This window comes from Callospermophilus lateralis, chromosome 11 (genome assembly GCF_048772815.1).
Source record: "Callospermophilus lateralis isolate mCalLat2 chromosome 11, mCalLat2.hap1, whole genome shotgun sequence".
NCBI classification, from domain to species: domain Eukaryota; kingdom Metazoa; phylum Chordata; class Mammalia; order Rodentia; family Sciuridae; genus Callospermophilus; species Callospermophilus lateralis.
The window spans coordinates 89,979,451-90,004,440 of record NC_135315.1 but is presented as its reverse complement, the minus strand read 5'-3'; the positions used below and the strand labels follow the sequence as shown (position 1 = coordinate 90,004,440).

Below are 24,990 nucleotides of genomic sequence, written 5' to 3'. Positions count from 1 at the left end.
GTAAAAAAATCGTGAACAAAAATTCTTTATACTTTTTTATAAGTTCTATTTTCCCTGTGATTTACTTAATGCTACATTACTTGAGATTATTTTATAGGCTTAAAAATAAGATAGAAAGTAGATGTAATTAGACATTTACCACAAACTGAATCTGCTCTGATTTTCATTGGAGAAAATAAATTTGAAAATGTTTGACTAATTTTAAGTTGTCATTTGTTTTTAAAACATCTAACTATTTATACTAGATATATTACGGCTCTACTTGCCCATTTTCTGACTTTCTTTTTTTATCTGAAGACTTTAAATTCATATCACTTTCTACTTAGTGTATCACTAACGGTTGTCATATTAGAGCTTTGTGAAACAGCAATGCCATAGGAAAATATATATTTTTTATTTTGAAAGTTCTTACATTTTCATTCAAAAATCTAATATTAATATAGTACAGTGTATATCCACAGTAATACAGTGTATATCCATATGTGTATCCACAAGACAGTAATTAAGGAAAATAAATGTAAGTAACTAATAGAAAAATCATTAAAGGAAAAGGAGGAGGAGGAGGAGAGGATGAGGGTAAGAATTTAGTACGGAACTGGAGCAAATCATACCCCATGCATTTGTAATCATGTCAAAAGGAATTCTAATGTATCACTAATATCTTTAATTTATTTTTCATTTTGAGTGAATTTTAGATTTACAGCAAAACTGTAAAACCAGAAGAAGGTTCTCATATATCCTGCACTGAACTTGCCCTAATATTAACAAAACTGGTAAAAATCAAGAAACTAATACTGTTACAATCATTTTAACTTAATGATTTGTTTTATTGCACTTGTTTTTTATCTAATGTCCAATTTATGTTTCAAAATTCCACATTACTTTTAATAGTCATGTGTCTGTAGCCTCCTCCAATCTGTAAAAATTTGAAATGATAAAAGTTATTTAGTTGAAGGACTAAAAGTCTTTCCTTTTTTAAAAATTTTTTAGTTGTTGGTGGACACAATATTCTTATTTTGTTTATTTATATTTTTTTATATGGTGCCAGGGATCAAACCCAGTGCCTCATGCATACTATTCAAGCATTCTACAACTGAGCCACAACCACGGCTCCTTTCCTTTTCTTTTATGACCTTACTATGTTAAAAAGTCCTGCTCAGATATTTTGGACTGTGTCACTCATTTTTGGTTTCTATGGTATTTTTTGGTACTTTGAGTATATTTGTTTCTGCTGAAAATAACATAATAGTGATTATGGTGCCCTTCTCAATGAATTATATCAGAGGATATATAATGTTGATAAGTCATATACTGGTGATTTCTTTCTTTTGGGTACTGAGATTGAAATCAGGAGCACTTTACCACTGAGCTACATTCTCAGTCCTGTTTATTATTTGAGGCTGGGTCTTCCTTACTTGCTGAGATTCTCACTAATTTACTGAAGCTGGTCTCATACTTGTGATCCTCCTGCTTCAAACTCTCAAGTTATAAGTGTGCACCACCATGCCTGGTTTATTGGTGATTCCTCTGATTCTCCACTTTAAAGTTAATCATTTTCTTTTTTAATTAATTATTGTCTTGGTTGATGTTCATTTTAGTCCATGCAAATATATTGATTTTCCTTAATCTTTTGTCCATTATTTTTAGCACCCATTGTGGTCATTTCCTGCAACAATTATTACAGTATTGTGATGGTGATTTTTTAAAGAATTGTCTTATTTCATTCATTAATGTGAATTCTGTAAGGAAGAACTCTCCTGTAGCAGTTTACATATCAGTTTATACTCATTTTTTCCATTCTGTGAATTATAATTCTCTATTTATATACTTTTTGTCATTCAAGCAATTCTGTCTTTTGTTACTATAAACTCTTATGAGTCCATTCATGTGATTTTCGATGTATTATAATTTTTCAGTTGAGTTTTTTTACTATTTGACTTACATTTATCTATTTCAATTTTAATGAGTTTTTTATTTATTTTAATTATATATGACATTAGAATGCAGTTATGTACTTTGCTATGTCATACAGAGATGTGATATAATTTCTCATTTTTCTGAGTGTACATGTTGCAGAGTTATATTGGTCATGTAATCACGTATATACCTACAGTAATAATGTCTGTTTCATTCTACTATCTTTCCTAGCCTCACATGCCCTCCCCTCCCTTCCCATCACTTCCCTCTATCTAATCTAAGGTAATACAATTCTTCTCTAGTGCCACCACCTTATTGTGAAAAAACATCCACATATTAGAGAAAACATTCAGCCTTTTGTTATTTGGGGTTGTCTTATTTCGCTTAGCATGATATTCTCCAACTCCAGTCATTACTACTAAATGCCATAATCTCACTCTTCTTTAAAGCTAAGTAATATTTCATTGAAACACACACACACACACACACACACACACACACACACACACACACATATATATATATATATATATATATATATATATATATATATATATTACATTTTATTTATCCATTCATCTATTCAGGAACTATAGTATGCTGATTTTAAGTTCCTTGGATATAAACTAAGGAGTGGGATGGCTGGGTCAAATGCTGGTTCCATTCCCAGTTTTCCGAGAACTCTCCATACTGCTTTACATAGTGGTTGCACCAATTTTCAGTTTCACCAGCAATGTATGAGTGTGGCTTTTTCACCACATCCTCACAAACATTAATTGTTGCCTGTATTCTTGATGATTGCAATTCTGACAGGAGTGAGAGGAAATATTAGAGTAGTTTTCATTTGTATTTCTCTAATTGCTAGAGGTGTTGGAACACTTTTTCATGTATTTGTTGATCAATTGTATTTCTTTTTCTATAAAGTATCTGTTCAGTTCCTTAGCCCATTTATTCGTTGGTTTATTTGTTTTTATGGTCCTAAGTTTATTGAGTTCTTAATATATCTTAGAGATGAGGGCTTTATCAGAGGTTCACGTGGTAAAGATTTTCTCCCAGTCTGTAGGTGCTCTCCTCACTTTACTGGTTCCTTTGCTGACAAGAAGCTTTTTAATTGGAACCCATCCCATTTATTTTTTCTTGATTTTACTTCTTGCACTTTATGAGTCTTGTTAAGAAAGTCAGATCCTAGGCTGAAGTGGTGAAGATTTGGGCTTATTTTTTTTTTCTATTAGGTGCAGGGTTTCTGTTCTAGTGCCTAAAACTTTGATACACTTTGATTTGATTTTTGTGCAGGGTGAGAGATTGAGGTTTAATTTCCTTTGGCTACATGTGGATTTCCAGTTTTGCCAGCACCATCTGTTGAAAGAATAGGCTATCTTTTTTTCCAGTGAATGTTTTGTCTAGTATGAGATAACCATATTTAAATTATGTGGGTTTGTCTCTGTGTCCTCTATTTTATACCATTGATCTACATGTCAATTTTGGTGCCAATACCATGCCATTTTTGTTACTATAGCTCTGTAGTATAGTTTAAGGTCTGGTATTATGATGCCTCCTGTTTCAGTTTTCTCCATAAAGATTGCTTTTACTATTCTGGATCTCTTATTTTACCAAAAAATATATCATAATTGCCTTTTCTCTTATAATGAAGACTGTCATAAGGATTTTAATAGAAATTGAATTATTTCTGTATGATGTTTTTGGTAGTATGGCCATTTAAACAATATTGATTCTGCCTATTGAGGAGCATCATTCCATCTTCAGAGGTTTTCTTCAATATCTTTATTTAGGTTCTGTACTTTTTATTGTAGAGCCTTTTTAACCTTTTTTATTAGATTTTTTCCAGATATTTAATTTTTGAGGCTATTGTGAATGAAATTGGTTACATAATTTCTTTTTCAGTGGATTCATCACTGATATATAGGAATGCATTTGATTTTGGGGTGTTGATTTGGTATCCTGATACTTTGCTGAATTCATTTATTAGTTCTAGATGTTTTCTGGTGGAATTTTTTGGGTCTTATAAATGTCATCAGCAAATAGTGATAGTTTGAATTCTCCTTTTCCTTATGTGTTCATTTAATTTCTTTGCTTACCTGAATTCTCTGGCTACAATTTCAATGATTATGTTGAATAGAAGTGGTGAAAGAGGGCATTCCTGACTAGTTCCAGTTTTTAGAGGAATGCTTCCAATTTTTCTCCATTTATAGTGATGCTGGAATTGGGCTTAGTGTAGACAGCTTTTATAATGTTGAAGTATGATACTAGTATTCCTAGTTTGTCTATTGTTTTGAACATGAAATGATTCTATATTTTTCAGCATCTATAGAGAAAATTGTATGATTCTTATCTTTAAGTCTATTGATGTGATGTATTAGATTTATTGATTTCCATATGTTCAACCAAACTTTCATCCCTGGGATGAACACCACGTGGTCATGGTGCACTGCATTTTAGTGTGTTTTTTGTATACAATTTGTCAGGAATTTATTGAGAATTTTTGTGTCTATGTTCATCAGGGGTATTGGTCTTAAGTTTTTTCCTTGATGTGTCTTTGTCTGCAATTGGTGTCAGAGTGTTAACAGCCTCATAGAATGAGTTCAGAAGGGTTCCTTCCTTTTCTATTTCATAGAATAATTTGAGGAATATTGGTATTAGTTATTCTTGCAAGGTCTGGTGGAACTCAGCTGAGAATCTATCTGCTTTTGGGCTTTTCTTGGTTGATAGGCTTTTGATGGCATCTTCTATTTCCTTGCCTAAAATCAATCTATTTAAGGCATGAGGTTGTGGCTCAGTGGTACAGTGCTCACCTGCACGTGTGAGGCACTGGGTTTGATGCTTATCATCACATAAGTAAATAAATAAAATAAAGGCATTGTGTCCATCTACAAAAAAATCTTAAAAATTGATATATTTTAATTGTATATGTCCACCTGATTCAGTTATGTTTGTAGAAATCATGGTTTGTAGAAATTTGTTGATGCTTGAATCAAATGAATGAAATATGATATGTCAAGAGCTTTGTAATGTTTTGAACAACTAATAATAAAATATTAAAAAACAAAAAAAGATTTTCTCTTTTATTTGAAACTAAAATATATATAAATATATAAAACATTGAATTATATTACATTGAATGATTTCCAAATATTAAGCCATGTTGTGTATCTGGAATAAGTCTCACTTCATCAAGAGAGAGAGCTCTATAATTTCCATTTTGCTATTGCCTCTTTAATATCAAGGTAATGCTACTCTTATGAGTTTGGAAATGCCCTGGGGGCGCTGGGGAGCTCCCCCTGACACCCAGGTTAGAGAGGTCGCGTCCCTGGAGGGGGGAGTGCCCCTCTGCACTGGATGTGCTGGGGAGCTCCCCCGACACCCAGGTTGGAGGGGCCTCACCCCTGGAAGAGGGAGTGCCATCTATCCTGGGTGCAGAGAGGGGATCTCCCCCTCACACACATTCAGGTTAGAGGGCCCTTGCCCCTGGAGGGGGGAGTGCCCTCTCCCCTGGGTGCGGAGGGGTGATATCCAGCCGACATTAAGGTTAGAGGGGCCTCCTCCCTGGAGGGGGAGCTCCCCCCCAACACCCAGGTAGTGGGTCATCCCCCCTGGAGGCGGGAATGCCCTCTACTTGGGTGTGGAGGTGGAGCTCCCACCTCCAGGACACCCAGGTCAGAGGGGCCTCCCTACTGGAAAGGGGAGTACCCTCTCCCCTAGGTGCGGGGTGGGTGGTGGGAGCTACCCACTACCTGGGCACCCAGCTTGGAGGGGCCTCTAACACAGGGGGGAGTGCTCTCTCCCCTGGGTGTGGAGGTGGGGATCTCCCGCCAAACACCCAGGTTAGAGGGGCCTCCCCCCTGGAGGGGGGAGTGCCCCCTCCCCTGGGTGCGGAGGGGGAGCTTCACCCCCACACAGCCAGGTTAGACGGGCCTCCCCCCCTTGAGTTAGGAGAGCCCTCTTCCCTGGGTGTGGAGGGGAGCTTCCCCCCACACACACACACCCAGGTTAGTGGGAAATCCCCACTGAGGGGGGTGCCCTCTCCCCTGGGTGTGGGGGGAGCTCCCCCCCAAACCGAAGTTAGAGGGGCCTCCCCCCCAGGAAGGAATGCCCTCTCTCCTGGGTGCTGAGGTGGAGCTCCCACCCCCCTCACACCCAGGTCGGAGGTGCCTCCCCACCCGAGGGTGGAGTGCCCTCACCCCTAGGTGCGGAGTAGGGGCGGGAGCTTCCCCCCAACCCCGACACCCAGGTTGATGAAGCCTATGGAGGGGGGAGTGCCCTCTGCCCTGCGTGAGGGGTGGAGGGGGAGCCAAACCCCAACTCCGACACCCAGCTTCCAGGGGCCTCCCCCAAGAGGGTTACGGTTATGGTTAGAGTGGGGAGTGCCCCTGTGCCCTGGGTGCACTGGGGAATTCCCCCTGACACCCAGGTTAGAGGGGCCTCTCCACTGGAGGTGGGTGTGCCCTTCACCCTGGGTATGCTGGAGAGCTCTTCCTGACACCCGGGTTAGAGAGGCCGCATCCCTGGAGGGGGCAGTGCTCTCTATGCTGGGTGCGCTGGGGAGCTCCCCTGGACACCCAGGTTAGAGGGGTCTAGCCCCTGGAGGGTGGAGTGCCCTCTCCCCTGGGTGTGGAGGGGGGGAGCTCCCCCCCAACACCCAGGTTAGAGGGACCTTCCCCTGGAGTCGGGAGAGCCGTCTCCCCTGGGTGCGGAGCGGGAGCTCCCCCCCCCACACCCAGGTTAGTGGGGCATGCTCTCCAGAGGGAGGAATGCCCTCTACCTGCGTGCGGAGGTGGAGCTCCCACCCCCTCGACACCCAGGTTGGAGGGGCCTCTTCCTCAGACTGGGGAGTGCCCTCTCCCCTAGGTGAGGGGTGGGGGGCGGGAGCTCCTCCACCCACCCCAACACCCAGGATGGAGAGGCCTCCCTCCCCCCCAGGGGGAGTGCCCTCTCCCCTGGGTGCGGAGGGGTGTATCTCCCTCACCCACACCCAGGTTAGAGGGGCCTCACCTCTGGAGGGGGGAGTGTATAGGGCTCCTACCCAGAAGAGCCAGCTGTGGTGGTGACAGAGGGCCCTGTCTCTCAGCCCTGATGTTTGTAGACACACTTTAGCACACTCATCATGGCAAATGAGGCTTACCCCAGGAGTGGTGGCCTTCTTCAGCCTGGCCTGCTGTGGTTAGACCTGTGCAGTCTGTACTGACAGGTTGGGCTGCTGCTCCATTCCACCATCTGCTGCATTCTGAGTGAGAGCCTGAGGAACCCTGGAGGGAGGTGATAGAGAGCAAGTGTCACTGAATACCACAGGAAGAGACAAGGTTGTTGCTAAAGTTTTCACACATGAGACACAAGGACGCTCTTCTATAAAGAACAGCAGCTGGTTAACTAAAGGATCCTTGTAGTGGTGTCATATCACTGGCTCTGTTGGCAGTGAAGTTGGGTCCTTGAACTGATGCAGGGACCCTCCACACACAGGGCTAACACTGCCCTAGCTTGCAGTGGTCACTGTCAGACCACAGCAGGGAGAGCACCACCCTGCTCTGAAGCCTTCATCAGCATCTTCTGTGGCTTTCTCATTGCTCAAGGGCTCTGTGGTCTGGGGAATTGGATCCAGGGTTGTTATTAGCAACTGAGCATCTTTACCATGAAAGGAAAAAAGATTTTGAATTGTGTCAGCTTTCCAGTTTCTAGGTTTTGGGGTAAGGCAGGGGAAATGTCAAAACCACCCACTTCCCAAGTGACTAGGACCTGAGGTTGCTTTGCCACTCTGCTCTCATGGATGGATTATTTTATAAAGTTAACTATAAAGGAATTATTAGAAAAGTGCTATTTCATGGACATGGAACAACATCACATTTACAGTGGTTTCTAAGTGCTTACAAATTTTTTGTTTTGTTTCGTTTTGTTTTTGTTTGTTTATTTGTTGTTATTAGAAAAGTGCTGGGCTGGGGATGTGGCTCAAGTGGTAGCGTGCTTGCCTGGCATGCGTGCAGCCCGGGTTCGATCCTTAGCACCATATACAAACAAAGATGTTGTGTCTGCCAGAAACTAAAAAATAAATATTAAAAAAAAATTCTCTCTCTCTCTCTCACTCTCTCTTTAAAAAAAATGAAAAAAATAGAAAAGTGCTGTTTCTTGGACATGGAACAACATCAGATTTACAGTGGTTTCTAACTTCTTACAAGTGTTTTTTTTGTTTTGTTTTGTTTTTGTTTGTTTGTTTTTTTCTGGTCACTGACACATGCACCATTTTCTTACAGCAGGGCCTGGGGACTACTCAGACTAGCATTGTTCACAGCTTCTGCTGCGCCTTTTCTCCTCTTGGAAACAGTCAGGATGCTCATCCCTAGTGATCCTTTCTTCCTGTCCACTGCAGGTAACATGATCCATGCTGCCAATCCTGTGGAACATGCCAGCCACATGGCTGCCCAACCACAGTTTGTTCACCCTAAGCAATGCTTTCTTTGTTTACCTGTCAGACCACAACCTGCTCAGTCCTCAATCATTTACAGGAAGGACTTTGGAGGCACCTAGGTGCAAACACTAAGCATTACACAGAGCTTAGGCAGATATCCCTGTCCCACCTGGCTGGGAACACGGCAGCATGGTTCCCACTCACCATCACACACAAGGAAATGATTGCCTGTCCACAGCCACAGTGACCAAGCAATTTGTGACCATGCAAAGCTCTTCCTGGCGCTTTCTAGTCTCTGAGGGTCAGGTGGAGTGTGCCTTCCCAAATGACAGGTGGGAAGCATCAATCTGGGTGACCTCTCTGCAGCCCTGTTTGTCCTTTTTTCTCCTTGACAGTCATCCTGAATCCTGACACAATGGTGATTGTTGTTTGCATTTACTTCCTGGTGTTTATGATCATCCTGGGGGTGTTTCATATCTGGGCTGCACATCAGTGAACCTCATGGGACCAGGACACAAGGAAGGAGAATGAGGTGGATGGCAATGACTCTGCCTTGACCATCACCATGAACTCCAAAAGGAGGTAAGAGCAGACAAGGCCCCAGGCTGCAGAGCACTATATGCCAGGCTCCTCCATGTCCATGTGCCTCCACCTAATAACCACACAACTTGGTGAGCTAGGATCCTCAAATCCAAGGGGGTAATCTGAGGCTCAGTGAGGCCTTACTGACATTCATACAACCTAGTAAGTGTAAGTGCAGAGATGAGCTGGCCTCAGGCTGGTGCTCCTCCCACTCTATGCAGAGACAGTGCTCCAAGGAGGGAACTGAGCATCCCCATCCAGGAACTCTCTGCATGCCTGGACTCCATGGAGAGGCCACTTCCAGCGAGGCCTAGGCCCCTTTCCCTGGACAGTCTCCCTCACTGGGGGACATCTCCCTTCTGCTGCTGCTCCTGGAAGGTGGACACTTGGTGACTTGACCATGAACTGGACTCGCAGACCTACCAGTACTAGCACAGTGGTGAGGAGGAGGAAGAGGAAGAGCAGTGTGAGGCTGGAGGGGAGGAGGAGGAAGACATCATTATTGACCAGTGGGAGAGCTGTGAGGGGAAGAAGGGTGGCCCTGGGTAGAGCCAGAACTTCAACCAGCATCAGCAGCTGAAGTGGGAAAGCTCCACACTCATCTACTGAGTGCAATCTGGAATCTTGCATCCCCACCTCAGAATGTCTGCTACCGAGCTCCTAGCCAGTAGGTCCTCCATGTACAAAATCTCTTCAGCCAGCAGGTCTGAAGACCCCCATTTCTGATTATCCTTCCATTCCCAGTGTGTGGGACTGTAGGCTCCCACCACCTGCCCACACCTGCTGCATCTCTTTTTCCCAAAAGCCAGGAGCTGACTCTACCTCCCTGCCACGTCCTGTCAGCTCAGGAGCTGTAGCACCCCAGACTCCTGCCATCCAGTGAGTTGCCCACCTCTTGCACCTCCAGAAAAGTTGCAGTGACTAGACTAGCTGACAAAGAGTAAAAATTGGTAATCATTTTTTCTTTTTCTTTTTGAAGGTCTTTATTTATTTTTTCCAAACTAGTGCTTTTACAAGTGGTAGAATGGGGTTAATATGTAGATGATCGACTGACTTTTTAATGCTTTTAAAATACATTGTAATTCTCTATGTCCTTCTGTGCTAGTTTACTCAGGACTAGGATGCCAAGTGCAGTGATTATGCTTCTGTTCCCTCTCCCTTGGAAAATTAGGAGGGGAGGCCTACTCACTCTGGTCTAGGCATGAGGCTATGTAGGATTTGGTGTGCTGTTTGGGACCAGAGTAGTGGTTTGTGTTTGAAGATTGGAAATGGGTCTTCGTCTTTAGGGTTCTGCACACTTCTAGCGTCATGATGGGGATGGGAGCTGTGGGGTCCCTGGCTTCTCATGCACTCCTCTCAGGACCAGAAGCTTCCTTTTCTGTCACCCAGGCTTTGTGTTCCTGTACTGAGGCTTCATAAATGTACAGTTTCCTGCTGGTGAAGTTCTCTTCAGTTCATTGAAACTGAAAGCTGTGGTGCAGATCACTTGACCACTTGGTTTGGGAGATAGCAGTGGTTTCCTGAGGGATCTGCACTCATAATGGAGGAAGGCAGAGTGCTACAATATTCCAAAACAGTATGCTTCTACCCCACCCCAGCCCCTGTGGGTTGCTCCTGCAGAATGCCCCTGCATTGGGGTCAGATCCTCACTCCAGTAGCCAGGAGTCCTGCTGCTCTGATCCATGGGAAGGTCAAGGAGAGAAAGAAGTTGGGGCTATAGCCACAAAGAACATTAATCTTCATGTACATGTCAGATGCTAGACTGTAAACCTGGGGGTCATCCTGCACACTGCCCCTGTATCCTCACTGCCCGTCTTAAGGATGGCTGTGCTGTTGTGTGGCTGCCCATCCACATGCAGTCTATGTAGATGCCGTCTAGACACTGGTAGAAGCTAACAGAGAGGGATGTTCTCATATGGTCTGTAGTGCCTTGGTTTTCCTGCCCAGATGCATGTATTGATGCTAAGTGGGAAAGTGTGTACACTACAGTAATGTTCTGGTTCTAACTACAGCTGGAGTGATGCCTGTTTACTGCCTTGTTTAAACTTTGTTTTCCCTTGATTTCTTTTTGAGCCAAGAGCATAAGACTATAAAAAGGCTTTAATTTCTTTCCACTTGACTTTCTGTCTTGTGACAAAAGACTGCAGACTCAACCCACAGTAGTGATATTTAACTTGCAACATGAAATGATTGAAAACAAATAGAGTCTGTTCTCACTGGGCAACAGATCATACACCCAGAAATCGCTGAGGGTGTGCAAGGTCTGTAGCCCATGCCTTGAAGCATAATACATAGACATGTTTGTGGTTTTTCCTATTGTAAAGGAGGCAGGTGGCCTGATTAAATTCAGCATTTATTTGGGAACAAAAGTGTCATCTCTGGCTACTGCAGATGAGACAGGTGCTCTGGTGGCACAACAGCTATTGAAATGGAGAGAGCTGGCATCTGGAATTCCTTTTAAGCTGTGCACCTCTGCTGCTAAGGGCCAGAGTCTGCTGGCTCTGCTGAGTCTTGGGAGACTCCTGAGAGATCAGCAGTGAGCCCAGCAGGTCCTGAGTGAGCATACTGTGCAGCAGGATTGCCAGGGGCTTCTTTATTATTATTATTTTTTTTTTGTATACACTGCTAGAGATCAAACCCAGGGCCTCATGCATACTCAGCACATGCTGTATGACTGTGCTCTGGCCCCAGCCCACTGTGGGTTTCTAAAAGCCCAAGTCCTGGATGCTTCACTACAGTCGGCTTCAGAAAGCTTAAAGAGGCACAGGAACCTGCAGTAGGGACAGTTTCTCTTGTCGAGCCCTTTGGGATTACTGAGGCTAAGCTTGGACTATCTCAGAGCAAGTACCCTCAGAGAGAAAGACCCCGCCTCACATGGCCCAAGATTATTCCCAGATGGTTCCTCAAAGGTGAGCCCTGGGGGAACATCAACCCCATCCCTCCGTTAAACCTGCCAGAGCAGGCAGCCTATTCACACATCACCACACTGAACCCCTCTGACCTTTCACCCTGACCAGGAGGAGCTCTGCCAAGCTCATTTTTTCTACTATACATAGGGGAGCCAGGCTCCTCTGCAGCTATAGAGGTTCAGTAAATAAAGTGGTATTGTTTTCTTACCTGAAGGTGAAAGAGGTGAGGGCACACTCTACCTGAGAGTCACTTTAGCAGTGAAGAGCAAGCATCCCTGTGTCTACAGGGTACCCTGGCTTCTTTGGGAGCTGCCCAGGACTTGGTCAATGGAGAACACACAGGGTGGGCCACACAGGTGGCAGAAGGTGATCTGGGGATTGAGATGTCCTAAGTGGACAGGAGGCCAAGTAACTGCTAGGTGGGGAGCCTGGGAACAAGTCTTCCCCAAGAGGAGGTCAGTTTTTGCTGGGCAAGATCAACCAGCTGGAAGACCTGGAATGCCCATCCTAAGACAAGAGCAAGTTACAACCTCAAGGTGCCCAACTCACAGTGCTTGGACACAGTGCAGCACCCCTCCTCTGCACAAAGGTGCATTTGCATTTATGGTGTTTGGTTCTTTTTTTATTTTTTACTTGTAGATGGAAAAATACCTTTATTTTTAATTTATTTTTATGTGGTGCTGAAGATTAAAACCAGCACCTCACACGTGCAAGGCAAGCACTCTACTACTGAGCTTACAACCCCATCCCTGGCTGTTTGGTTCTTTATTATTTTTTTAATATAACAGCGGAATATATTACAATTCTTATTATACAAATATAGCACAATTTTTCATATCTCTTGTTGTATACAAAGTATATTTACACCAATTTGTGTCTTCATACATCTACTTTGGATAATAATGTCCATCACATTCCCCCATCATCTTTAAACATTTCCTGTCTGTCTAAATAACTAGTGTAAACAAAAGGCAATTGTCTTGTTCTTTCCCATGAGGTGCAGTTCAGGTGTAAGCCCCATCTAGGACAACCAAGGGTAGCTGTCCTCAGAACAGGTTTGCCAGCCTGTGGCCGCTCAGAGGTGGCCACTATTGCCGGTTGTCTTTGGTCAGGTTGTGGGCCAGCCAGTTCACTTTGGTCTTCCAGCTCTCCCTCAGGGCTTCATTGAACTTCACCCGGAAGTGCTTCAGCCCCTCCTCCTCCGTCTTACCCAGTGCCAGAGTGTCCTGGGACAGAATCATCAAAACTGCATCAACATTCAGGGGTCCTGACCCTGCTGCATCTGCAATCCATTCTGCCTCCCTGTACTACTGCCCCCTCGGGTTGTTCAAATTCCTTCCTAAAAGAACTGCAAGCAGATGGTCAGGCAGCCTCACCTTAGCTAAGTGAAGGGCAGGAGAAGTGTTAGGGAATACACCCCCTCCCACTCTGCCTCTCACCAACTGAAAAGACAAGAATGGAAAGTGTCTTGCAAACCTACAAGGGACTTTATCTCATGCATGAAAGACACTGAGGACACATGGGATGACCAAAAAAGATCACAGTTCACCTGCAACGGGGCGGTACTAGGCCCAGGGAGCACACCACTCTGGCCACTTCCCACCATACTGCACTGCTAGGCCTGGGATGGCATGAGGGTTCCCATCTGTGAGGTGAATCTCCTAGGTCCCTGAGCTGTTCAGACAAGATGCACTCTGACCAGGATGAGCTCTGCCAAGCTCATTTTTTATACTATATATAGGGGAGGCAGACTCCTCCGCAGCTGTAGAGGTTCAGGCAGGCCTTGGGAAGTATGTGGTAGACCCTGGGCTCCAGTCTGGTGTGGCCCTGTGCTGGCATACCTTCAGATACTGGATGTCTTTGGAGGAGCTGAGCTCAGGCAAGCCTGCTGCCCGCATCAGAGCAAAGAGTTGGAGGAAGAGGAGCCCATGATGCCGCAGAATGCTGTAGGCCTGTTCACAGTACCCTCGAAACCTGCAGAGGAGGAGGAAATAGATAAAGCCCTGGGTCCTCCCAGCCACCCCCAGCCCCAAACCAGCAGGGGTTCTGCATCCAACCAGCACCTGCCCCTGAGTGTCTGCCCCTGGTCGTATTATGGGTGTACCCAGATCCTCTAACCAATGCCCCTGCCTGGGCCTGCCTCCTACATCTTCCATGGACCTCCTGTTTGCACTGCCCAACAGTGTACTCTGGGGTTGGGGTGAACCTGCAGATAAGGCAGCACCCCCAGGGTGGAGGCAGGAGTTAGGCTGAGGGCTATGTCCCCATCCCTGCCCCTGTCTGGACACTGTCCCCTCCCTGGGGCCCTGGGCACCCTCACCTTTCAAACTTCTCATTATTACTAGACTTTCCCTGCTGAATCACGTGGACAAAGTCATGGGTGAGGATGAATGGGACTCGCTCACGATTGATTCCAAACTTGGTCTTGAAATTCCCCAGAAAGTGGCCAAAGTCAATATGAAATAGCTGAGGGGAGGGAAGGGCAGCTATTGAATAGGCTTCACAAAGAGAGTTTCTGGTTATAGGAAGTCAGCAGGACTTGGGGCACTCTTCTGGGAGCTGTGGGCAGGGCAGAGAGACCACTGGGCCAGGCATGTAGGGCAAGCTCACTGGGCAGCTGAACACAGTGCCCCTTACCTGCCCATTCTCACGGATCATGATGTTGTCACTGTGCCGGTCACCGATGCCCAGCACATATGTGGCAACACAGTAGCCAGCACAGGAGAGGGTGAACTCCTCAATGGCTCGATCCAGGGCTTCTCTGGGTGGGGAAGATTGAAAACCAGGGCTCCTTATATTTTCCCTCCTCTTGAATTTAGCCTTTTATTAATCAAGAAGGAGGGCATTATTCTGGAGCATAAGTCACCATGCCCAGCTTGAAATTGCCCCCTTCTTCTACACAATACCATGCAGAGAAGCCAAGGTCTATGTGTTAGATGAAGAGAGGCTGCATAAAGAGGCACAACTTACAGCCAAGACCCTAGGTATGTAACTGGGCCCTTGGTAGATACTCTGGGCTCAGGCAATATCACAGATGCTAGCCATAGCACCAGCTATTTCAAACCACAGCAGAAACACTCAGCAGAACCCACTCAAGCTACACATTTGTGACTAAATATGGTGGTGGTTTTAATGCCCAAAGAGTTAAGTAGCATAACACAGCCATGAAAAATGGACACACAGGAACAGTGACATCTCTGTCCTGCCCCAAATCAGATGTGGGACAATGCTCAGCTGAGCCAAGCAGCCATGGAAACTGTCACAGGCCTTCCCTCACCTTCCACTCTATCAAGCCTCTCCCAGGAATAAGAAAGCCTACCCAGGGTTCTTGGACTTGAGCCAGTTGAGCAGGGCATCCTTGTTGAAGGCAGCCATGGCAGCCAGGTTGCTCTGGTTCAGCTGAATGTTGGCAATGGTGTCCGAGTGCTGCACCACCTCAATGAGGCCCATGCAGTCACCAGTGGGAAGGCAGCCATAGGGGGTCATCCTAGTACATAAGAGGAGGCACAGGGAGACACTAGGGTTAAGGACATTCTCTGGGGATACTGGACCGGGATCCCCCAGGAAATTGAGGCGCCCAACAAAATCACAGGGGACACTGCTCAAGTTCCTGAGGATTCCAGAAGGGATATGGGGCCCTGGGGAAGGTGCCTCAGAGACACACAACTGGCACCCAAGATGCAGAGCACACCTTGGCTGGCCTCATGTTTGCTCTGAAGAGAATGAGTCTGCGAGCTTGGAAGAAGGTGGTACTGCTCCCCAAGGGGTAGGAAACCAGGAAATAGGAGCAAGCCCTAGGCATGGCCTTACCCAAACCCCTCCAGCTGCCCTAACCCTTTTGTGAGAACAGCCCCTCTCACAGTCAACATGGAGGTGTCAGTTTAGACCAGGAACTCCTCCAGAGGCACCGGCTCTGAGGCCAGATAGAGATCCAAACACACAGGTGATGGACAGAGGCCCCACCTTAGGTCCAAGCCCTCCTGCTTCCACAGGGCATCCATGAGCTGGATCATCTGCAGAGTCAGCATGTCCTGGCGGAGGTCTGGAAGGGCAGGAGTTTCTAGTGGGTTATACACCCATGCAAGGCTCAGAGTATCTGAGCTCTGTCTTCTCAGGGAACCCCCCTGGGGCCTTACCACAGAGCAGTATGGGCCTAGGTAAGAAGGCCAAGGCCTCAGCATGTGCCCTGCCCAGCCTGGCTCACCATCCCCATTCTTAAAGATGATGCCAATGCTGTCAGCACTGCCTGCCTCCTCACTGCTGTATATGATCCACAGGGGTTTCATCTTGGAGTCCATGAAGGTGCACCTTTCCACACTGCAGGCAGAGGGCAGTGTTGGCCTCGGCCATTGTGGGCTTAGGGTGGGAGAGGGGGTTTAGGGTGGGGGAGGGGTTTTAGGGTGGAGGAGGGGGCTTAGGGCCTGGCTCCACGTGGGGCTAGGCCTGGGACTCACCAGATTTCTGCAAGCATTGTGCTGGGGTCCAATGGGGACTGCAAGTGTGAAAGGGCCTCTATGTAAGTATCCTGGCGCATGTACAAGTGCATTAGCTCCTTAGTTTGGGGCTTGGTGGTCTTCTGGGAGCTCACTTTCACAAAGTCGCTCAGGGCCTTCAGCTTGCTCAGTGCTTCTGCCTGGTGGGCAGAATGGAGTAGCAGCAGTGCATAAGAGCCTGAGCCAGAACCAGGAGTATGACTGTGAAGGGGCCTGGAAGGGGAGCCCGCCTCAGGCACAGGCACTCTGAGCCTCACCTGTTTCATAAGCACCTTCATATGGTGGATGCTGCCCCTGAAGTAGGCCTCCATGATGAGGCCAAAACGCAAGGCCACGGATGGCACATGCATCTCAGAGCTAGAGGGAGAAGACGGGGCTGAGAATGGCCAGGAGTGGAACATAGCCCCTCCCCAGCCCAGTAAATATGAGGTCAGCAGGCCAGGAGAGCCTCATCCTCCATGGCCTTTCTAGGTTCCCAAGGAATCAGCGTGCATCCAGCTACCGAAGATGCCAGAAGAGGAAGTGGCCAATCTTTCGGTTGGCCAGAGCCCGGTCCAACAAGAATTGTGTCAGTTCGCAGTCCAGGTAGGACTTGTACTTGAGGACCTGCACCAGCTGCAGCAAGCACTGGAAAAGCTCATCATCCCTGTAGGGAAGGAAGACTGGTTGAGTCTGGGGTTCTGAAACTCAGGAAAGAGGTCTCCAGCTGGCAGGTGACTGGAAAGAGGGTGAGGCCAGCCTAGGCTCATCTCCACCCAGCACCCACTTCCAGGTTGCCAGGGCAAGCTGTCTTAGAGGAGCTGGCAGCCCGTGGGCCTCAGTACCCAGCTGGGACTCACGTCAGTTTCCGCAGGGACCTGATGGCAAAGGAGCCCACGTGGCAGTCAGGGAAGCTGAAGTCCAGCAGCTCCAGGGCATTCAGGACAGGAAGCTCAGGCCAGGAGCACAGCAGGTAGAGCATCTGGAGGACGCTTTGCAGTCAGGTGGTGGGCGGCCCACTGCTATCTCTCTACTCCAGCTGTGCCCCTGGTGCCCCTCTCCACCCACCTGGGCCACATCCTCGTGCTTGTTCCACTTGGTCACGAGCAGCAGGTGGGCCAGAGCCTCTGGGAAGTGCTCCTGCACTTCACGCCGCATCTTCCACACCAGGTCCTTCTTATGCTCATACAGCTCTCCCGACCCCCGCTGCTCCAGGATTCCCTGCAGCTGTAGCTGCTAAGGGGTGCAGGTAGAGTGAGGCCTCCAGCCCAGCACCTGGCTCCATGCCCCACCAGCACCCCAGCTCACCTCCTCCTTGGTGGTAGGCCCACACTCCCCATGACGTCCCAGCTCCAGGATCTGCAACAAGTATCCCTGCTGTGAGCTCCCCAGGCCTGGGCCAGCACTGGCAGGGCTCCAGGCAGGGGGTCTGAACCTAGCCCTACTGCACACTGCAGAGCTTTCAGTAGCATCTCCAGGCTCAGCCTGCCACAGGCCACTAGCACCTCTCCCATTGGCTATGACAACAAAATGTCATCAGACATCACCAACATCCCCTGATGGGCCACATAGCTACTGGAAGGCCTCAAATCAGCATGATGACCCAGCCCCCAGAAATGGGCAAAGCCTGGGGTGACCAGGGAACCCCCTCTGAGGAGCTCCAGGAAAGTTCCTTGGTTAGCACTCAGCTTCCAGGAAGGGCCTCACTGACCTTCTCCAGGGCAGGGTAGTACACAGGGTGAGGGGCCACCTCGGGCAGGCAGATGACCAGGGTGACAGCACTCTCTGTGTTGGGATTGCTATGCACGGTACCCATGGGGTTCAGCAGGTCTCCTTTCTCATCTGAAGGCAGGGACAGATGTAGTTGTAGGGGAACCAGTTCTGGATCCCTCACCCTCCAAGAGTCTCTCCCTGCTGGGCCTGGGTCCACCTGGGACAGAGGGCCACATGTAGAGGCAGAGCTCCCCAGTCTTGAGCTGGTCCTTGTAGTCAAACAGCATGAGGTTGGCCCAGGCGATTGGGCAGTCCTGGAGAAGGATACTACAGATCAGAGTGAGCCTCTTCTTGTTCATATGCAGAATGGAACCAGTCTCCAGGCCAACCAGGAGAGAAGATCCAGACCGCAGGGAAGGTCACCAAGTTAGACCCAGGAGGAGGGGAAGGACCCGCTACCTCTTTCCTGTCAGAGTTTCAGTAATTAAGTCAGCAAGATCCCTTCCTGGCTGCTTGCATCTTCACACCCAGCATCCAGAGACACTTGAGTAAGCCCACCAGACCCATAGCTGGCCCAGGTCAAGGAGCAAGTCACAACCTGGGTCTAGTGATCTGGGGCCCAGCTACACTCTCCCCAGGCAGCCACTAACTCATCATTTCTGTCCCCCTGAGAACACTGTCCTTCCACCAAGGGAGCTGCCTCCAGGACCCCTAAGGACCAGAGGTCTGGGCTAGATATTTCAAGTCAGGCAAATCATGAGCTATCACTCAGGCAGCACAGGAAGCCAGACTAAGGAGCCAGACTATGGCAGGCAGGGAACTGGGGTCCCCAGGCTCTCCCAGGACCCCTGTCATCAGGGTGCCTGCCTGTGGGAGCAGGATAGCAAGAGGTCCCAGCAATGGGTGTCTGAGGCCTGGACCTCTCCCAGTCAGCCCAACCCACCACCTTCTTGGACTTTTTCTTGCTGGAGTGTGCCTTCTTGGCCTTCTCCATCACTGCATAGAGTGCAAAGCAGAGCCGGGCCATGCGTGGCAGGTCACAGATGTTGATGTCAAACTCCAGATGCTGCTTCCACATGGGCTCTGAGCACACGCTCACCTCCAAGCTGGACATCGTCTTGCACAGCATCTCATTGCCATGGAAGAGCCCAGCCTGCACCACCAGCTGGGAAAAGGGTACAGGGCATGGGTGAGGGAGTGAAGGCCCCACCCCATCTAAATTTTCAATCCTCTCCTTAAAGGTCCCCATTTACACAGGGGTCCAAATCTACTTCTTGCATTGAGAGTGGTCCAGCAGAGTGTAGGCTGGCAGCTCAGTGGTACAGGTGTCTTGGGGCATTGGTACCCCAGGCTGTGCTGGGGCAAGCCAGTCTCAGTACACTTGACTCTGTGGGTCAACTCAGAACCTCAGTTTCCTCATCAGGGTTCAGAAGTTCCAGGGTCCCTTCTGCCTCTAACAGCTCTGGCTACCTTCATGCCTAGCGTCTTCTGAGCCCCATGTGGCTCATAAGACTGCCTTACCAGTCTCCAGTGCACCTGTTCCAGTTTCAACCTGCCAGCCCATCCACAGAGCTGCTCCCACCCAATCCTCCCTGACTCCTGCAGACACACCCCCCCTTCACAGATTGTAAAGTAATGCCAAAAGAGAGACCCAGACAAGACATGCTATGCTTTGTGGACCCAGACAGGCATCACCTCCCAGAAGTGGGACAATAAATCCACCTCTGCAGGTGGTTCTGAGTGCAGAGGAGCAATTAAAGTGCTTTTAGAAGAGACAACAGGGCACTGTTCCCCAAGCCCATGGGGGCTCAGGTTCCATGTGCAGTGTCCCTCAGACTGTGGGCACCGCTGGGTGGGTAACTCCTGGAAGCACCTCAGCCCAGATGCAGCCAGCTTCTATGGTGCCTTACACATCTCTGACTGGGCCTCTTACTTCAATGGGCTGTGCCTGATTCCATAAGCTCCACCAAAGTCAAATACTCACAAGTTGCTTGGCCCAGGTTTCCATTAATCAGCCTCCCTGGCCTGCTGGCCTTCTCCCCTCCCCTCTTATTGTTTGGATGTGATTCACAGCCAATCCAGGTAGACATAATGAGTAATGTGTCCAGGTGACTTTTGTGTGACACCCTCCCACTCTTCTTTCTCTGTTGCCCCTCCAGGCCACAGCACACGCTGTTTGTGCAAAAAAAAGAAAACCACCTGTGCCCTCACCTGGTACCCAAGCTCCTACCTTCATCTGCTCATCAGCATTGATTTTGCTGCCCTGGATCAGCTCAATGCAGAAAGGCTGCCCCAGCGACCAAAGGGACACAGAGGAGGGCTAGAGAGGAGAGGAGCGGGGCTTAAATCCCAGCTTATTCCCCTGGATACTGAAAGGCTGGGTAGAGGGGGAGAGGGTCACAACTTTGTGGCAAGGTTCAGAAACTTGTCACCAACACCATCTTTTACCAATCTGACAAACAGGGGCCCCGGGTCCCCAGCCCCCCTGAGACCTGCAGAGAAGTAGGCAATCTGGGATCCCAGTAGCTCAAACAGGACCACCCTGGGTGTCAGCTCAAGGCCCTGACTCTCCAAAAGGACTGCACCATCCAAAGTCCCCTGGATCAACGCCTAGCCCTGGTGCTGCCCAAGAGGCACTAGGATTGGCCAAAAGGAGAGAGGAAGAGAAAGAGGGTAAGAAAGGGAAGGACACCACCTCACCTTCTTCATGGGAGTGGGGGGCCGTTTGGTGTGTGGTTTCTGGACCTGAGGGGCGAGTTTGTTCTGTTCATCCCGCATGGCAAGGATGGAGGAGGAGTGCACCATGGTCAGGTGGGGGGTCATTCCACTGTGCAGGCAGCTGCATATGTACTGAGATGAGAGTGTAAGGTTGAACTGTCAATGGGTGGCATATCCATTCCCTGGAACCAAGAGAGACCCACAGTCCGGCTCTCCCACTCCTATGCTGGCCCCTTCTAGAGTGGTAGGGATCCCAGAGTGCAGAGGGCTCCTTGCAGGCCTCACCTTAAACTGACAGAGCAGGTAGCTGCCATAGAGGTACTCATGCCGCCCATTCACCTGCAGCACATAGTCCTCAGGCTGCTCCATTGTGAGGTGCTGGTACACCTTGGCCTTCTTTTGGAGGGCACAGGCCATCAGTGCTAGGGGCACATCCTTGGTAGACACCTGGATGGTGAAGCTCTCCTGTGGGGAGGAGGGAAGGTTGGCATGCTGCTCTCAGGACCATGGGCTTCTGGGGAAAAGGGGAAAGGCCATTTGCCTGCCTTTATTGGGTATCCCCAAGTGTGAGCCCCACAAGGGCAGGGCCTGGGTCATTCACTGGAGAAAGTAACAGCAGACACCCAGGAAATACTTGTCCAGTGAACTAAGGGACCAATTCAGCCTTGGTGAGCTTACCTGGTGGGATGCTTGACGACACCCCTTGCATGCCTGCATACCTGGCAATTGCCATTTGATGCCAGTGAGAGAAGGGAAATTTGGGGGCCTGGGGCATTGGAGTGTTTTATCAGTGGAAGGTTGCCATGGGCACAGCAGCCCATGTGCTGCAGCTGGGGCAGCCTCCCTAGGACATGGGCTATGGGCTCACCCTGTTGCCCTCAAATTTGACATTGACCAGCAGGTCTGGGTTGGAGATTTGAGAGGTGTTGCTGTCCCTCCAGCTCCTGGTGGAGGGCTCCAGCTGCAGGGGAAAACTGTATTGCAGCCAGGCCTCCCAGCCCAGCTGCTGCCGGTGGGCAGCCGCCTCCTCGCTGAACTGGCACATCTTAGTGCGGAAGTCATTCACTTCTGGGTCTTGCAGGCAGTCGAACTCGTGGAGGCCTGTAGGGCAGGAGCAGGCTCAGTGCAGGTGCCTGTGGGATCAGCCACCCAGGTGTGCCCTACCTTGCCGAGGCGGGGGCTGATATACGAGCCCTACCTTTGCCGATGAGGAGGCTGATCTGTGAGTTGATGAGCTTCTCCATTCGGTCACCCTCGCGGGTCACCAGGCGCAGCATGGGCAGGAAGGGCCGGACATCACACAGCCGCTGCTGCTCATCCTCTAGCTCCTGCTGCTCTGCTGTCTGGTTGACACAGGTGAACACATAGGCCTCGGGGTCACTGAGCATGTGGAAGAGGGGCTCATTCTGGGCTTGGTGCCACAGCATCTGGGAGGAATGGTTATGGTCAGCCTTGCTGGCCATGACAACTGCTGGGAGGTAGACAGAGGCCTCTAGTCTGGGGATTTCACTCTGCCTGAGCCACATAGAGGGCAAAGGGAGACCCCAAGCATTGCTTCCTAGGACCCCTTTGGCCTTTGGGACCAACCAGCTAGTCAGCAAGCTTCCTGACCCTGTGCTCTGTGAAGGACTTGATGTGAGGAGATTGGGGATTGAGCAGCCACGCCCACCATAGACACATTATCTAGGGCTGCTTTCACCCCACCAAGGCGATGGTGGCCTTGAGCTGTGGCAGAGCTGAACCACTGTGACACATAACACGTAGCCCACAAAGCTTCATATCAGTAAAAAAAATGAAGAAACCAAAACGACAATGAAGTGAGAGATGGGACCCCAGGGACAAGTCTGCTACTGTAGTGTTTAAACTTTAGTCACATTGTTTGAAGTTCTGTAAGCACATCAAGTGAACCATATAATGATGTTTACAGGAACTAGAATATGAACAAGATGTTACTGTGGTCACTCAGAAAAACAAGTCATGAAAGTTCATAATCAGAATTTAGTTAGAATGTGGTTAGAAAACAGGAAATGGCTAAGGTAGTGCCTGTGACTGTCTTCTATGGCAGGATCACAGGCAGGTCTCTTCCTTCTCATTCTTGTTTTCCAAAATTTTATGGGCCATTATTATTATTGAACTCAGGGACACTCAACTACAGAGCTATACTCTCAGCCCTTTTTTGTATTTAGTGACAGGGTCTCACTTAATTTCTTCAAATCTCACTGCATTGTTCAGGCTGGCTTTGAACTTGCAATCCTCCTGACTCAGCCACTGGAACATTTGGGGACACAAACAGCTACTTTTGAAGTAGAAATATTTAAGGAAGGATGGAAGGAAGGCAGAGAGAAATCTTCCAGGACATTAAAAAAAATCCCTCAAGTGTGGTCCATTGCTTCTATCATTTTTTTCCTGTTCTCAATAATAGCTTTTTAAAATTGTGAAATAAATTCTTGCCCCCAGGCAGTCCAAGGCATGACCCATTAAACCTGAGTTTGTAAGTGGCACAACCCCATTGAAAGCCACAGGACAGCATCTACCAAAGCAGATGTTCATTGCTTTGACTCAGTAAGTCATCCTGAAATTTATTCAATGAACCTGAGGACCCTTTCCAAGGATGATGGGCACTATGTTGGCAACAGTTTTAAAGACAAATTCCTGCAAGGCCCTTATGTGGCTGGGAGCAGACTGTGGTCACTAAAGTGACAGACAGCATAATATGAGTTAAATTTTCAAAGTTCCATTCCAGCACTGGAGACTTTAGGGCAACTGAGGCTAGTAGCTGGCCCTCTGGTAACTAGGGAGGGGAACACATTGCCATGGGGTAAGCTGAATTCGGATAGTAAGTGGAGTTTAACCACACATATTATACAAGTTCTTGACATTGTATATCTTTCAAAATTTACATCTGAGGTTCTCAAGTGTGAGGAACAATGCCTCTGTCTTTCTGAGCTCCCAGGGCTGACAGGAGACCAGGCAGTACCTGCTTGATGGTGCTGAGGTTGGCATTGCAGGACACAGGGAAGCTCAGGTAGATCCCTGTGGGCAGAAGGAAGTCAACCATCACACTCTGATTCTTCTCCTCCTCGGTCCAGAATTCCATGGGGTAGTCAATCCCTGGGGGCATTCTGCTTTATTATTTCTCTGTGGCCACGTGACATGTAAAGGAAGCAAAGGTAGAGAGTCCTTTGAGAATAGTGTATGGGGGCCTTGGGCAGTGTGAGGCTCAGGGCTGAGGGCTCACAAGTGAGCACATGGTGTTCTTCTCCCACAGGGCCCCCACTTCCCAGGTAGTTGCTGCCCCTACTGCCCCAGATAACTGTCTGCACTCGGCTGTCTCTCACCCTGGTGGACACATCTGCCTCCCTCACAGCAGGCCCAGAGCCATTGACCAAATAATTTTCCTCTGGAAATTATGCATCAGGGAGACGCTATCATGGCCACCAGCTGGCAAGGACAGATGGCAGTGTGGCTGGGTGTACAACTCAGGATTTGAGAAAGGCCAAAGGCTATGACTGGACAAAATTTGTATTTTTATTTTTTCACTGGGAATTTAAGCCAGGGATACTCTAACATGAACTACATCCCCCATCCTTTTTATTGATTTTTTTTCCTCCACAGGGATAGAACCCAGGAGAATGTAACTACTGAGCCCATCCCCAGCCTATGTTTGTATTTTATTTAGACACAAGGTCTCCATGAGGTATTTAGGGCCTTGATATGTTTCTGAATCTCTCTTTGAACTTGAAATCCCCGTCTCAGCTTCCCAAGCAATTGGAGTAACAGGTGTGCACCCCAGAGTGTGTGCCCATGTGTGTATTTGTGTATTTGTGTGTGTGTGTGTGTGTGTGTGTGTGTGTAAGATCTGTTGAGATATATTGATTGAACTGAGCCCCAAACCTGCCCCCACCACATACATAACAAAACATTACAGAGAAATTTTGTCTTCCATACACTCCACAACCAGGTCAGACCCTCACTTCCCTCACCCCCAGCTTCCCCCTCCAGGTCATCACCATCTGGAATCTGTTTACCTATATCCTCCATCAGTGTTTTTACTACTAATTTGTATCCACAAAGAAGTCCTAATATTTTTGAATGCCTTAAACCTTCCTAAACTAGTGAATCTTCTGCAACCTGCTTTGGCTACTCAATTTATGTTCCTTAGATCCATCCACGTGGATGAATACATGTAGCAATAGTACATTAATTTTAACTCCTGCAAGGTGTTTCACTGTATAAAGAAAGCACCTTGTATTTTCCCTGATCATGG

At 48.2% G+C, this 24,990-nt stretch overlaps 1 protein-coding gene across 7 annotated transcripts; it reads right to left on the bottom strand.

Moving 5' to 3' along the window:
* Positions 1-12,908: 12,908 nt before the first annotated feature.
* Positions 12,909-23,844, bottom strand: LOC143410975 (phosphatidylinositol 4,5-bisphosphate 3-kinase catalytic subunit delta isoform-like). 7 transcript variants are annotated; one of them, XM_077110611.1, is made up of 22 exons: positions 23,701-23,844; positions 21,922-22,150; positions 21,592-21,824; positions 21,009-21,188; positions 20,706-20,855; positions 20,236-20,325; positions 18,949-19,170; positions 18,223-18,319; positions 18,004-18,134; positions 17,601-17,651; positions 17,356-17,528; positions 17,153-17,278; positions 16,816-16,959; positions 16,571-16,670; positions 16,275-16,453; positions 16,025-16,137; positions 15,784-15,862; positions 15,140-15,307; positions 14,458-14,581; positions 14,141-14,286; positions 13,662-13,794; positions 12,909-13,046 (listed from the first exon to the last, which is right to left on the bottom strand). In XM_077110611.1, exons 1-22 carry the CDS (start codon positions 23,842-23,844, stop codon positions 12,909-12,911), a joined length of 3,150 nt encoding a protein of 1,049 aa, XP_076966726.1. The 7 variants fall into 7 exon arrangements, with proteins under 7 accessions (XP_076966726.1, XP_076966728.1, XP_076966727.1 ...); XM_077110613.1 differs by having other exon boundaries at positions 17,153-17,274; positions 17,361-17,528; XM_077110612.1 differs by having other exon boundaries at positions 17,356-17,525.
* Positions 23,845-24,990: the final 1,146 nt, after the last annotated feature.